Below are 15,287 nucleotides of genomic sequence, written 5' to 3'. Positions count from 1 at the left end.
TGAGTTTTGAAGTGGAGGTATTTGTGCTCTCGGAGATGTTTGATCCCGATTCTGTTTTTATCTCTAAATCTGACTTTAAATGCTTTTTATGCAATCAGTAGAGAATGTGTTTGTTTTTGTTTGTTTTACTGTGATTTTATTTTATTTTGGATGTTCCCATAGTTCCTGGAGTTCAGCCTCTTGGCGATGCAGTTAAACCAGGTGGTTTTGTATTCGTGTTGTTTTCAGCAGTGGAAGTATTGTGAGCCCAGTTTCATCTGCAGGACTTTCTGAACGCTCATCACAGCTCCAGGTCAGATTCAGCCAGTTGCAGCCAGTATGAGCGTGTGTTCGTTTGATGGTGGACGTTTGCAGAACTGAGTCCATTTAAAAGTTACTTGGTCATCAGCTGTAAATGAGCAGCTGATCTGTGGTCCTTTAATCACGGCAACAACAGAGAGGAAGGGGAGTTTCTCTGGCAGACATGGAGGTGTTTGTTGGAGGGAAGCAGCACTTTTACACATAAAATACTCACAAATACTTCGAGTGCTGAAATCCAAATGGCCCCACATGTTTCCTTTTTGAAGAGGAACTAGAAGTTAACATGTGCACACCGCCTGCTCTCCATGGGTCTCTCTAATTTAATTTAGACCTACTTTACACCAGGTGAGCCCTGCAGAAAATAACAAAGAAAAGTACCCAATATTAAAAGACTCAGATTTGGATCAGCACATCTGTCTGAGTAATAAACCAGATATTGAGTTCTTCCTTCTGACGTTATGGAGACACGTTGTTGGAGGTTTGTTCAGGAGCAGAAGTCATGTTGTTTCACCAAGTTAATAATCTGTGTCTGAGTCCCAAATGACCTCGCTGAGGATGTCAGAGACAAGAGGCTGTTGTTGAGAACACACACACACACACACACACACACACACACACACACACACACACACACACACACACACACACACACACACACACACACACACACACACACACACACACACACACACACACACACACACACACACACACACACACACACACACACACACACACACACACACACACACACACACACACACACACACACACACACACACACACACACACACACACACACTCCATGCCACAACTGGGAGGCCCAGCAGCTGACTGGGATAAATAATAAATGAGAAGGAGGGGGGTGTATGCTTATTTATGGATGTGTTATTATAATTTAAAGTTCCCGTCTTGGTCTTGATTAAACCTCAAAAAATATATCTCTGTTCTTTAAAACAGCATATTTTAAAGCCATTTCAAGAAAGAAAAAAGTCTGTTTTCCTTCATTCGGTACACACAGATCCTCCCGTCTCCTCCGTCACCTGCCTTCAGTTAAAGCCTGCAGCATGATGATAGCTAAAGCTCCGCCCCCAGGTTGACGGGATTGGTTCCTCGGCTCTGTGATGTATGAAACCCCGACTGTCTGAATCTGCAGTTCCCCAACAGAAAGGATCAGCTGTGGTTTTGACTGCTTATGTGTGGCGGTTCTCTGGTTCATTGTCCACACTGATAAAGGGCAGGCGGCACGGTGGTGCAGTGGTTAGCACTGTCACCTCACAGCAAAAAGGTTCCGGGTTCGAATCCGGTCCTGGGCCTTTCTGTGTGGAGTTTGCATGTTCTCCCTGTGCTTGCGTGGGTTCTCTCCGGGTTCTCCGGCTTCCTCCCATCATCCAAAAACATGCACCTCAGGTCAGGTTACCTGGCGCAGCGCTAGTGGCAGCCTGCTGCAGCATCTCCCCCCTGAGAGCCCCCCCTGAGAGCCCCCCTGCTGTAGTGAAGACATTTCCCCTCGGGGGTTAATAAAGTGTATAAAATCAAAATTTAAAAAATTTAAAAAAAAAAACAGAAGCAGCTCCTGCTGCTCCTCCAGAGGCTCCGACAGACGGAAGGAGTCGAGCTGTCCATCACTTGAAAGGAGCTTTAAAACGTTTGCATCTTTCATGTTTGAAGAGGATGACTCGATGAATGTCCTCCGTACTTCAGGCACCGACTTCCTCTCAGAAACACATCGTTAGCATATTTCCCAGCATGTTGAACTCTTCCTTTAAGATCATGTGTAAAATGAAAACCAGGGTGGTGTGACTGATGCTGGCCTTTATTCTGGAGGTGGTTCAGAGTCCAGCTCGGTCTGAAGCAGCTTCAGCAGTTTGTATGTTTTTAGCCGTGCATGTTTCTGATCACTCGCTCATTTCACCGTTTCTGTGGACAAAAAGATCCTGTGATATGGTTGAGCTGTTCACCGTCTCCACAGAGGCATCTGGCTTCCTGTTCACTCCTCTAAACTCAACATTACTTGATCTTGTCTAAATTCTACACAACATTTCCTTTTGTTTGGGGGGCGGCATTTTTTTTCTGGATTTAAACTCTTTAAGCAGCTGTATATAAAAATATCAGTCGTATCGATAATCCACCGAAAACCTCTTTGTGACAGAAGTTCTGAAGAATGAAGAAAAACAAACAGCCGGCTTCAAACCTGCTGCTGTTTAAACTACAAAACTGTACTGTGTGTGTGTGTGTGTGTGTGTGTGTGTGTGTGTGTGTGTGTGTGTGTGTGTGTGTGTGTGTGTGTGTGTGTGTATTTCCTCTGTTCTGCGGATGTGGTCTGCCTGTCTTCACTTCTGCTTTGCGTCGTCTATGTGCTGTTTTCTGATTGCTCCACACTTTCTGTCAGCCAACGTGTTTCCACACCTCAAAACCAGTTCTGTTATAACTGACGGAGGAAGTTAAATGCAGACTGATCTGTTTCTGTCAGCTGGAACCAACGACACCGTGGTGGAGTCGACTGAGAGGAGACGGTGTCTTCCAGGGAAAGTTCTTGTCTGGTAGCTGCAGGGCGACGTGCACTTCTTCATGCAGAAACAGAAACCAGAAGTCAGTTATTACATCTGAGAGTGAATAAAGTTGAGGTATCCTCATTTCTTTTGTCACGGTGTATTTTACAGGATTCTCCGTCACACGTTTCTCTGTGAAACCTGCTGCTGTGTTTTCTCTCTGAGCAGCAGCTGGTGGCGACGGAGAATCCTCCTCAGTCCCAGGGGCGGTAACCAGAGAGACTCAGAGAGAGAGAGTGTGTGTGGGTGGGTGTGTGGGTGTGTGTGTGTGTGTGTGTGTGTGTGTGTGGGTGGGTGTGTGGGTGGGATCAGAATGCAGTAGTAGTTTCTTAAACAGTCCCTTCAAAAATCTTTTTCTTTGCAGCAGATTTTCTAAAAAATTGTGATGTCATAAAAAAGTAAAATGTTTTGCGTAAAATTGCGGGAATTAGAAAAAAGTTGAGAAAAAAAGATCAGATTTAAAAAAACAAAATTTAAGCACTACCTGATAAAGGAATAAATCTGTAATCACTTCCTGTGATAATAATCATGCTGCACATCACAGAAACATTTTAGTTTGAATCTTTTTTTTATTTATTTCTTGGAGATAAAAGGTCCCTAAAAGGTCCTAAAAGCTGCTAAAAGATCCTAAAAGCTGCGTATGTTTCCAGAACAGAGTGTCTGTGACTGGAATATAGAAACAAGGACGACATCAGCTGTCAAAATAAGAGCTTTAGATGCTGTTTAATTCATGTTCATTCAACACATAGACCTGCTGGATGAAACCAACAAAGAGACGTCTCTGACAACTGGACGTGTGGAGAAAACTCATTTAACATCCAGTAATATGGAATCACTTCCTCTGATCACAAACATTTAATCAGATCCTTTTTGGAGCCGGTGGTATTGCAGCTTAAGACACTTCTGCATTGGATCCATTTTTCATACCTGAAGCTACGAACACTTTTCTATCCAGTCTGAGGTCGGACACACACTCCTACCTGCTGACATCGATGTGTCGCTGGTTCAGATGTCTGGAAGTTGAGCAGACATTTATACCTCAGTTGTACAGGAGGATCTTTTTATTGTTGGTCATGTCAGTAATAAATCAGCAGTTGTATCCTTCAGCTGCGTTCCTGAGCAGCAGTTTGGAAATGAATAAAGGAAGAGAAGATCCTCTTGTCTGATGGATGCAGTCGACATGACTTCTATCTCAATGACCTCCATTGAGCCAAGCTGCACACGGCTGTTTTAAATGTTCATCGTATGGACAAAGAGGACAAAGAGGCTGCGAGACAGTCGAGCTGCTCCAAAGGTCTCCGGCTGGATTTAAAACCAGGAGTTGAGGGTCTCTTTATTCCCTGTATTTGTTGTGTTGTCCCACTCGTGTCCTCCGTGCTCAGCAGGCTGCCATTAGTTAATGGGCCTCCGTCACATCCCTCCTGGCTTTGTGTTTGTCCCTTTAACACCATGTAACACTATAAGAGTGTGTGTAAGTAATCTAATGGTGTGGAGTGGACCTGCCTGGTGAATAATAAAAGCCGAGGCCGTGCCTGTCTTATGTAACCCAGCAGATCCATTAACTCCCGCAGTGTTTGGTGTCCAGATGGCTGATTTACTGAGGAAGTCGGTGCTCGATAGAGAAGGCATGGAGCCATGGAGGGGTTCAAATGGCAGCATCTGTGTATGCACCACAGACTGGATATAAAAGTGGACGTAGCCTCCGGGTCTGGAAAATCAGGCCAATGTGACTTAAGCTGCAATACCAGCGAGTGCCACTAGAGGTCGGCTCCAAAAAGCCTCCGGCTCCATAGACTCCCATTCAACTTCTCTCATCAAATCCAAAGTGAATAAAATGTGTCCATCAGTTATCTCGGTGTTGTTAGCTAAAGTCACTCCTTCTTATTAGTTTTCTGGAGGTCCATCTGAAAATAATCCCTCATTCATTAGAAAAGAAGATTCAAGAAGACCTGTTTTTGGGGGCGTGTCTGTTTGATTGACAGGCCTGTGGTGCAGTCAGGTTACAGCTATCGGTGGGCGGGACGTAGTATCGTCAGGTTACGATATCCTGTTATGTTTAAAATATAAATCAATTCTTTCCCACATTTCATACTGATTCAACTGTCCATCCTTTATGGATTCAACCTTCCAACAGTCTCATGAAACTCTGCTGGTGTGTAACTGTAATCTTTGGTAAACCAAGCCAACAGTTTTATGCCAAAATCTACTCTGATGCCTTAAAACCAGTCTTCTAGTTTGATAGAATTTCATGGTTTTAACACTCTTGCTGGATGCATGGCGTTGCCATGACGATTGGAGAGATTTTACACTCCTACTGTCTGCTTCATCTGGTGTTGTGTTCGGAGTTGAAAACATTTCACCTCTAGACACAAACTGCATTTAGATATCGACTCCTCCAATACTGTGTGTGGCTTTCTGCTACTTCAGTTATATATATTGCAGTTTATTTCTTTCACTCATGACAAATGTTACCCGACGTTTCTCTCTCCGTCCAGATCTGACTTTCTGTCTGCACTGAGCTTCAGGTTTTTTTTTTGTCTTTTGCATGAACACACTGCGCTTTGCATATGGAGCTAAAACAAAGCTAGCAATCTGGAGGACTCTAAAAGAAAGAGGAGGTGAAAGATGGAAGGAGGGAGGAGAGGAGAGGAGGAGGGAGTCTGTAGGAGGAGGGAGGATGTAGGAGCAGGGAGGGAGGAGAGGAGTCTGTAGGAGGAGGGAGGGAGGAGAGGAGGGAGGGAGGAGAGGAGTCTGTAGGAGGAGGGAGGGCATGAGAATCAGGTCGGACTTGATTTGCCAAATCCAATAAGTCAGAAAAGTTGCTCCCTATTGAAGGAGACAGGAAGTTAATGTGAGGAAATATCTGATCTCATGTTTCCTCAGTCGACTGCTGGAAGAAGAAAACTCATCCTTGTTGTCTGTTTGGACTCTTCAACCTTCTGCAGGGAAAATAGAAGCACTGCAAACCAACATGTCGACGGTCATCACAGCAGAGTTGGTGTCAGTCAGTTTCCTATTAACATCCCATCCAGCCTCAGACACCTTCTGTACCTGCTGTGTCTTGTTACCTGGCTGAGTCACCTGGTTTGGGTTGGTCACACCGGTGAGAACAAACCTGGCAACCACACCAGCGTTCACCCTCCTGTACGGCCAGTCGCTGTCAGGAAGCATCTGATTAATGTTTGTGTATTTAAGATTACAAATCGGTGTCTTTCACATCAAACAGCATATCAATAAAACAGTTGTGGTGCTATTAAACGGTCTTTAATATTTCCAAACAATCTTTGTGCTAAACTCCGCCAAATATGTTTTTCTTTAGAGATGGCCAGTTTAAGTTTTAATTTCCTACTACATACTTGTTATATACAATATTTACTAATTGTCCTGGTTTCCTGTAATTGTAGAAAGATGTCAAACAAATCAAACAGGGATCAGATTAATTCTCCACTTAATGAGCAGTGACGGCCTGGTAGCAATGAATGTTGAAATGTTAGTCACCTACTGAACTTCATGTTCTTTCTGTTGTCACCCTCAGGGCTGTACAACACACACACACACACACACACACACACACACACACACACACACACACACACACACACACACACACACACACACACACACACACACACACACACATTAATGGAGCTGTGGTGTTCATCAGCTCGCTGTAGCTGAGACTGTAACAGGAATCAACACGGCCACATCCTGTCTTACAGCAGACAGCGAGCTGTGTTGTCACTGGCAACATTGCAAAATGAACCCAAACAGCATCAAATCAAAAGGCGGGCTCAGATTCTCTTCTTTAAAATATATAAATACGGCTGAGGGTTGAAGGTCGGTAGGGAGGCACCGGGTAAAAGGTTAATGATACTGGAGTCACTAGAAGTGGATATTATACTGGAAGAACTGATACATCGTCATATAAACACATTACGGCATTAATATGAAGTGAATTCCTGTCTGTGTTACGTTTATCAGCGTCTCTGTTGAAAATTATGGCAGAAATAATACGACTTTTTCTTTTTTATACCAGAAATACTTTGTTTTTTTGTGTCCCGTGTGGAGGCAACAGGGGAAGGAGACGTTTGCAACTTCTGCAGAATCGAAGTCAGCAATGAACCACTGTTACTGCTGTTGTGGTTTAATGAGTCACGTGTTTATTAGTGAATTTCTTGAAAACACCAAAAGAGCAAAATAATACAAAAAAACACATTAACCAGAAAAACAAAAAGCTCAACTGCCCTTCACTAACAAACCAGAATCACTGAAACGTGGTCGTCTGCCTCCGACCACCAAGAGTAGGACGGGGAAATGTATTCATGCTTCAGTGTGTCGATTGCAACCGTCAGTGATGTCATCAACCGTCAGTGATGTCATCATCCATCAGTGATGTCATCGTTGGTTTGTGAACGTTATGAATCGTCACCATCTTGTTAGTTCAGAGCGGTTTGGAGCAGGAAGTGACCATATTTGGACGAGCTGGGGGAGGAGCCAGAGGTGGATCTGATTGGAAACCTACGTCCCGCCCACCGATAGATGTAACCTGACTGCACCACAGGCCTGTCAATCAAACAGACACGCCCCCAAAAACAGGTCTTTTTGAAGCTTATTTTCCAACACTTGTCCAACTGACGGTAACCACGGTGACGTGGTGCAAGCTGTGCCTGAAAATACATTGATGACATTGGAAGCAGCAGATGAAGAAAAAACAACAGTAAATTGTTAGATTTGTGTCATTTCAAGGACGTCTGAGGATGATTTATCTAATGTGGAGAGAAATGTAACATTTCCAAAGTAAGAGTGGAATGATGCAGCAAGGTTGCATGTTATTACAGAAGGTTTTGTACAGCGGTACAATGAGGTGCACCCCCCCCCCCAGTCCTCCTCCCCCATTGCTCCTCCCTCAGTGACTCAGGGATTTCTGGGTCTTTCCCAGAAGTCCCTTCAGCCATGTGGATTAAATCCCTTCTAGTAGAGTCACTCCTCTCGGGGGTTTTGTTGTCTTGGCATCCTCTCTGTCGGCCTCTTTGTGTTTTTCTTCCTCCCCTCTCTGGCTGCTCCTCAGCTCTTTTGTCCACCCTATTATCTGCTCATTGGCTCCGCCCCCCTCTTTGTGCCCTTTTTATAAACCTCACCTTCTTGCTCTTCAGAACATGAGGAGTAGAGTTTCACTTGGTGAACATGAGGAGGCTCCGTCTTTACATCCATCTCTGACATCCATCTCTGTCATCGGAGGAGCGGACATTTCTTCTGGATGACATGAAACACATTTACAGCTGTTTGATTTAGTTGGTGTTGTTGTTGCTTTCACTTTATTTCCTGACCTTTGTGTTTGTCTAGTTCTGTTTCAGATCTCCATCAGCTGCTCATCAGCTTCCCTTTTCATCGTCATACTATGTAGAAATTTAATGAAATAAGTTTTATGTTTCTGTTCTTCACTAGTTGCCGTGAGGTCATGTGACAGTTACGGCATTAAAAAGTCCTCGACAAACATGTACTTGTGTTCCAGGTGTTGTACTTGTACTTGTGTACTAACTCTTACTATTGGTCAGTAGTCGGTACTTTCTTGCGCTCTGATCCGATATCTCCAACATATCCTGCTCTGGACCAGGTTAAGTTTGCAGCATCAGTTACCATGGTGACCCTAGCCAGCTTCATGACACTGACAACCCTTGAGTCTCAACATACCTCGCTATAATGCTCTAACCTTCGTAGTCCACCCCTCTGATTATCACCATAGCAACAGTAATGAGACTGTTCTGGGTTTCTGGAGTTTAATGTGAGACACGGTTCAGAAACTCAGCTGATATCTTTGGAAACAATACTGAACTCTATCAGTCTGTGGGAATCGTACACAAAGAAATCACAAACTGTATTTGTACCAAACTGAAGTGAGACTGTGGAGCAGCAGAGTAAAGACTCGGCCGGTTACATCACCGTACAGATCATTGTCCCGGGGAGGCCCGGGTTACGCAACACACGCTGCCAGCTGAGAGAGCTGCTGCTGGTTTTTGTTTTTGTTTTTTACGATGGATTTACAGCCTGTTTTCACAGTGATTGGGTTTTCCTTGTGTTCCAGTACTCTGGAGTTTACAGGACCGCTGCCCACTAGTCATTCCTGGAGGTCAGCGGGTCAGCGCTGATGGAAGCTCCTCCTCCACTCTGTAATTAGACGCAACGCTCTGCCTGGACATGAAAATCCTCTTCTTTCTGCTGATCCTTTGAAATCCTCTGACGCCGTTTCAGGCTGTGAGCCGCCCTCATCGCTCCAGTAACACATCGTCCCTTTTTTAAAACGATTCTTAAAGTTTACACAATTAATTTCAGATTTAATTCTGAATTAATAAGATCACATGATAACAATAAGACATTTTAATGTTTACAAAAAAATTCCGAGGGCATTTCACATGGTCTTTATGGATAAATGGATGGAGTTTGCCAAGTTGTTTAGAGATGAATCTGTTGCTATAGAAACGGTGATGTTCGGTGGACTTTATTCAGGAAACACAGATGCCATGAGTGATGTCCTGTGTAGCTGTTGTGTTGCTGTGTGTGTGTGTGTTGCACGTCTGGCTTCGGCACACTCAGTGATGTCATAACAGGTGTTCTCTGTTAGCTGAAACTGAGTCAGCGCTGACTAACCACCCCCCCTCCCCCGGCTTTTAATCTGGCAGCCAGGGCCCGGTACCAAAGCGAGAAGAACCACAGAACCACACTGTGGTTCAGGACAGGTGTGTGTGTGTGTGTGTGTGTGTGTGTGTGTGTGTGTGTGTGTGTGTGTGTGTGTGTGTGTGTGTGTGTGTTGTTTTCCTCTTTAAACTCCCATCTGACTCTCTTAGGCTAATGGTAGGTGACCCTGTTCTTAAGCCAGTCACGAAATCTGTGTGGTCACCATGGTAACGTTACATGTGTCAGCCGAGTTCAGATTATCACACTGACGGATCGTTTCTGTCTGACAGGAGGGTTCCTTTGTTTTGTTTTTTCAATGTCCAGTAATGAAGGATTTAGTTTCAACCACCGACTGGATATAAAAGAGTTCGTAGCTTCAGGTCTGTAAAATGGTTCTGATCCAGAAGTGTCTTCAGCTGCAATACCAGCGAGTGCCACTAGAGGTCGGCTCCAAAAAGCCTCCGGCTCCATAGACTCCCATTCAACTTCTCTCATCAAATCCAAAGTGAATAAAATGTGTCCATCAGTTATCTCGGTGTTGTTAGCTAAAGTCACTCCTTCTTCTTAGTTTTCTGGAGGTCCATCTGAAAATAATCATTAATCATTAATTATGATGACATCACTGATGGTTGATGGTTGGTTTTGCCACTAACTTCTCTTTCTTTCGACATGTTGTACTCATTTCTCAGAGCCGTTAACATTTTTGAAATCATTCCAGAAATGTGTTGCTTTAAACGATAACCTGCTGTGTTTCCCATGAATGTCGCCATTGTGGCTCTTTGGGTCGTGATAAGTTTACACTCTCCACCTCCATTGTAGACGGTCAGGAACACAAAGAGTTGCACAATGTGGCTGCAATGTTTGTAGCAGACAGGATAATTCTAGAACAAATCAGCCAAGTTAAAGTCAGCTGTGACCTGCTGCACCTCCAGGAGGAGTCAGAGGATTCAGCTCTGGACATCTTGATGTGTTGGCCTTCCTCTTCCTCCTCCTCCTCCTCCTCCTCCTCCTCCTCCTCCTCCTCTGTCTGTTTAATGCCAGCGTCCTGCTGTCTGCAGCAGCAGGCCTCCGTTCCACTGCACATGCTTTTCCCATGAATCTGATGTTGAGTCCTTTTGTCTTTATTATAGTGGTTACCATTTTGGGCAGAAATGCATCCTGGGAAGAAAAAAAAGAGCAGGGAAAGGCTGCTGCAGACATCTGTGTGTGGATCCTCATATTATTGACCAAACAAAGACCAGTTCTGTTTTAATGCATGTGTTTATATCAGGTTGATTATTAAAAACAAGTTTAGAAGCATCACGTCCTTTTTAGACAAAACTGGGAGCTCCCACATATTTGGATAGGGAGACTAGACAACCTCCTCTATCTCCCAGGGCAACCAACACACACACACACACACACACACACATGCACACACACTGCACTGCCCCCATCCCCATCCCATCCCCATCCCCACCCCCACCCATTGTTCAGACTGCTCCCCTCCAGCTATGGGACAGTGAAGACTGGGAGAAATCAGGCTTTAGTGCTACTGTACTCTGTGTAACCCTGCTCACAAGCAAAACACACACACACACACACACACACACACACACACACACACACACACACACACACACACACACACACACACACACACACACACACACACACATGGTGGTGTCTATTAAGGTCATGAGAAAATGAGAAATGGTGCTGATAATGAAACACTATGGTTTCTTTGTTCACATTCCTGTAGAACATGTGAAGTATGAAAGCACGCGTCCGTTCTGCTTTACTAAACACTTTATTTACTGCTCATCCTTTTTAAACACCTGAACTCTTCATACAGCTTCCTTTATTATATTTATTCAATTGTTATGAATTTATTTTGAGCTTGATTTAAAATGCAATAAAATTCTAGTTAAAGCTTTCTGAATCCTACAAAAGAGAAAAATGGACAGACCAGAAAATACAGGAGGCAAAAGATGCATAGATGCAAACTCGAACTCTTCAATAAATATCAATAAATGATGCACAGTGGTCCATATCCCATTGTTATAAACCCACCAAACTGCTGAGTTGGCGAAGCTAAAGATTCATCCCACTTTTTTTTTTTTCATGAAATTCCAAAATAAAAGTCCCCCTGGAAGCCTGAACAAAGAGGGGAACTCCTCCTCCTCCTCCTCCTGCAGCCGGCCACTTCCAGCTCCCATCAATAAACAGCCAGTGGGCTGTCTGCCACTGACAGACGTCTGTCTCTTCCTGCTGCCAGAGGAAGCTAATGGTGCTTTTTACAATCACTGCAGCTCCATCGATGCCTCACTGCTCCATGCTCACGTTCTCTCATCCTGCAAACGTCCACATGCAGTTTAAATGATGTGGACAGGAGGACATGTTAATGACGCGGTCGATACCCAACACAGACAGTAATAGAGACATTAGGGGAAGAGGAGGCCATGGCTGGAGGACTATTCTGGGATGTTAAACTCTCTGTAAAGGCAGTTAGAAGATGTTTTCTTCAGGCAAGTAAAACCACAAATATATTCTTCTTGAAATCTAGATATTCTTACTGTTCAGGGAAGTCCAGACTGGTTCCTCCTGCTGCTGTTGGCCACAAACTATCTCAACCTGCCCGTCACATTTATATGATGGAACCCAACATACATAGAAAAAGGAACAATTTATACTAAAATCCTCAAAAAACCAAATAAATAGAAGTTCCATAAAATGTGCAAAAGCTGCATCATGTTGTTTTCCTTCAAAGGTGAAACACAGAACCATGATACCAAAGAAAAGTATAAAAAGGGCTCAAAGGCTGCACCACCAGGCGGGTAGGTCTGATCTCTGGTCTGATCTCTGGTCTGATGTCTGGTCTGATCTCTGGTCTGATCTCTGGTCTGATCTCTGGTCTGATGTCTGATCTCTGGTCTGATCTCTGGTCTGATCTCTGGTCTGATGTCTGGTCTGATCTCTGGTCTGATCTCTGGTCTGATGTCTGGTCTGATCTCTGGTCTGATCTCTGGTCTGATGTCTGGTCTGATGTCTGGTCTGATGTCTGGTCTGATCTCTGGTCTGATCTCTGGTCTGATGTCTGGTCTGATCTCTGGTCTGATCTCTGGTCTATGTTTCAGATCTGTCAAAGAACCGCCTGTGTGAGCTGCCGGAGGAGCTGTGTCAGTTCATCTCCGTGGAGACGCTGAGCCTCTACCACAATGGGATGCGGTCGCTGTCCTCCAGCCTGGGCAACCTGCAGGCTCTCACCTACCTCAACCTCAGGTAGCTCCGCCTCCCTCACACACAGCTCACCTTCTTATTCTGCTCACTGTAGAGGAGCTGGTCCACCTTCATCTTGAATTCTATTAATCCACATTTAAGAATATTCTACGTTTTTGTTTCAACTTGGTTCAGTTTTCAAAGTTTTGATTGTCACAGGTTTACTATTTACACTATCAAAGTACTGTTGCTAGGAGACCAAATGAAGTGTGATATAAAAATGATGAAGACTCTGTAGCTGCTTGTTGTTGTGGTCAAGGTAACCAGCTGCTAAATTAAACTGTGATTTATGAAACATGTTGATTTTAAGGGGGCCTGTTGCATCAGGCCCTCCTGAGTGACATCACCTGAGTGACATCACCTGAGTGACATCACCTGTTGTGTGTGCTTGTCTCCCCAGTCGTAATCTCCTGTCCAGTTTACCCCCGTCGGTGTTTCAGCTTCCCCTCCTGAGAGTCCTCATCGTCAGCAACAACAAGCTGTCTTCACTGCCGTCTTCCATACAGTCGCTCACACACCTGCGACAGCTGGTACGACACACACACACACACACACACACACACACACACACACACACACACACACACACACACACACACACACACACACACACACACACACACACACACACACACACACACACACACACTGTTTTCTTTATGACTTTATGTTTCTATCTTTCTGAGGGAGGAAATGTAAACCGCTGTTTCAGATCATTTTAATGACCCTGTAAATCCCAGTCAGACATCTATCATGATGAATCCTGTCATCAGATTGTTATAATATGTATAATATGTATATATTTATATAAATAAACATGAATCCTCTCCTCTGGCAGGACGTGAGCTGTAACGAGCTGCAGCGTCTGCCGGCGGAGCTCGGCCAGCTCGAGTGTCTGAGGGACTTAAACCTGCGGAGGAACCAGCTCACCACTTTGCCTGAAGGTGCAGAGACACTTGACCTTTGACCTCTGACCTCTTCTCCCATTTTCTCTCCTCAGCTCATATTTCTCAGTGAACGTTGATGAAGCTCAGAAACCTCAGATGTCTCCAGAACAATGTGATTCTGGGCTGTTTATCATCAGCTGCTTCATAAAGACTGTAAAATATAGAAATATATAATATAAATATTAACAGCTGTTTCTGCTTTTGGAAAAGTTTTGATCTCAGTGTTAAAAGAAAAAAAATAGTCCACCTCCTGATGAGCTGTTCTGGGTGATGTGGTCACATGATTGACATATTGGCTGTTTGATAAAGATGTAAACATTCAAAAGCCAGGGTTCAGGTTGCTTATTAACAGAGCTCAGGTAACAAACAAACAAACAAACAAACAACTGCTCAAGTAGTAAATCCTCACGTCCTCTTTAACTGAAATGTTTGATTATTCACGCTCACCCACATTTGTGGTTTTTCTTCCTGTAGATTTCACATTAAAGGCCTGAAACACTTTTAATTTTAAATATCTGTGCAGGAAATGGGTCAAAATTTACAGTTAAAATATTTTGACTACCGTAATTTCCGGACTATAAGCCGCTACTTTTTTCCCACGCTTTGAACCTCGCGGCTTAAACAATGGCTAATTTATGGATTTTTCCCGCTTTCACAAGCTTCATGCCGCCAAAAAACTGAGCAAAAAAACACATTCTGTGACGGTGCTCAGTTTTTTGGCGGCATGAAGCTTTCGACCAATGAAATTGCCGAACGGGTTCAGGTGAAACAATGTAACTTTTTAGTTTACCGTTTAGATTAAACCGAGCGCGCTCAAACTTCCCATCAAGAAAGGCACATGATGCAGCTTACAAGTTGAAGCCGATCGAAAGGAAATAGAGCTGACTCAACACAGAGAGAGCAGACGGCCGAGGTGTTTCAACTGCGCAGATCCGACTGAAAGCCAAAACAATCGCCACCGCAATGAAGTTTGAGGATTTTAGAGGTGGACCGTCGTGGTGTCTCAGATTTATGAGACGTAAAGGCCTGTCCATCAGGGTACGGACGAGTCTGTCAGCAGCTCCCTCCCGACTACGAGGAAAACGTTTCAAACTTCCGCAAATTCACTGATGCAAAGATAGCGGAGCATCCCATTGGCCCGCACGACATCCCAAATATGGATGAGGTTCCTCTGACCTTTGACCTGCCTCTCACTCGGACTGTCAACAGGAAAGGCGAATCAGCCGTCACGCTGAAAGTTTTATTTTTGTTACAAGCCGTGTTTTGTTAAAGTCTGTGTAAAGTTCATTTGTTTCAATGTACTGGTCGGCACCTGCGGCTTATAGACATGTGCGGCTTATTTATGTTCAAAATAATTATTTTTTAAAAATTCAGTGTGCGGCTTATATTCAGGTGCGCTCAATAGTCCGGAAATTACGTTAGTTTAAATAATAATTTGAAAAGTTATGAAAAGTGTAAAGTTAATGTGGCGGTCGACGTGACTGAAAGAAGTAGAAAAAGAAAGTCTGTCTACTATGAAGTGATTTATATCCAATTCAAACGTATAAATGTAAACCTC

At 44.0% G+C, this 15,287-nt stretch overlaps 1 protein-coding gene across 3 annotated transcripts in view; it reads left to right on the top strand.

The window, feature by feature from the left end:
* lrch4 (leucine-rich repeats and calponin homology (CH) domain containing 4) overlaps positions 1-15,287 on the top strand; it is a 36,692-nt gene that overhangs the window by 5,034 nt on the left and 16,371 nt on the right. For all 3 annotated transcript variants that reach the window (XM_069723222.1, XM_069723223.1, XM_069723221.1), the window contains exons 2-4: positions 12,641-12,785; positions 13,183-13,312; positions 13,621-13,726. In XM_069723222.1, the coding sequence (XP_069579323.1) occupies positions 12,641-12,785; positions 13,183-13,312; positions 13,621-13,726 (381 nt within the window). The remainder of the gene's footprint in view (positions 1-12,640; positions 12,786-13,182; positions 13,313-13,620; positions 13,727-15,287) is intronic.

The sequence above is a fragment of the Brachyistius frenatus genome, unplaced genomic scaffold, assembly GCF_029030835.1.
Source record: "Brachyistius frenatus isolate BFR_SWC_R1_liver_20210118 unplaced genomic scaffold, ASM2903083v1 Contig_321, whole genome shotgun sequence".
Classification (NCBI taxonomy): Eukaryota; Metazoa; Chordata; class Actinopteri; family Embiotocidae; genus Brachyistius; species Brachyistius frenatus.
This window is presented reverse-complemented; position numbering and strand designations above follow the sequence as displayed.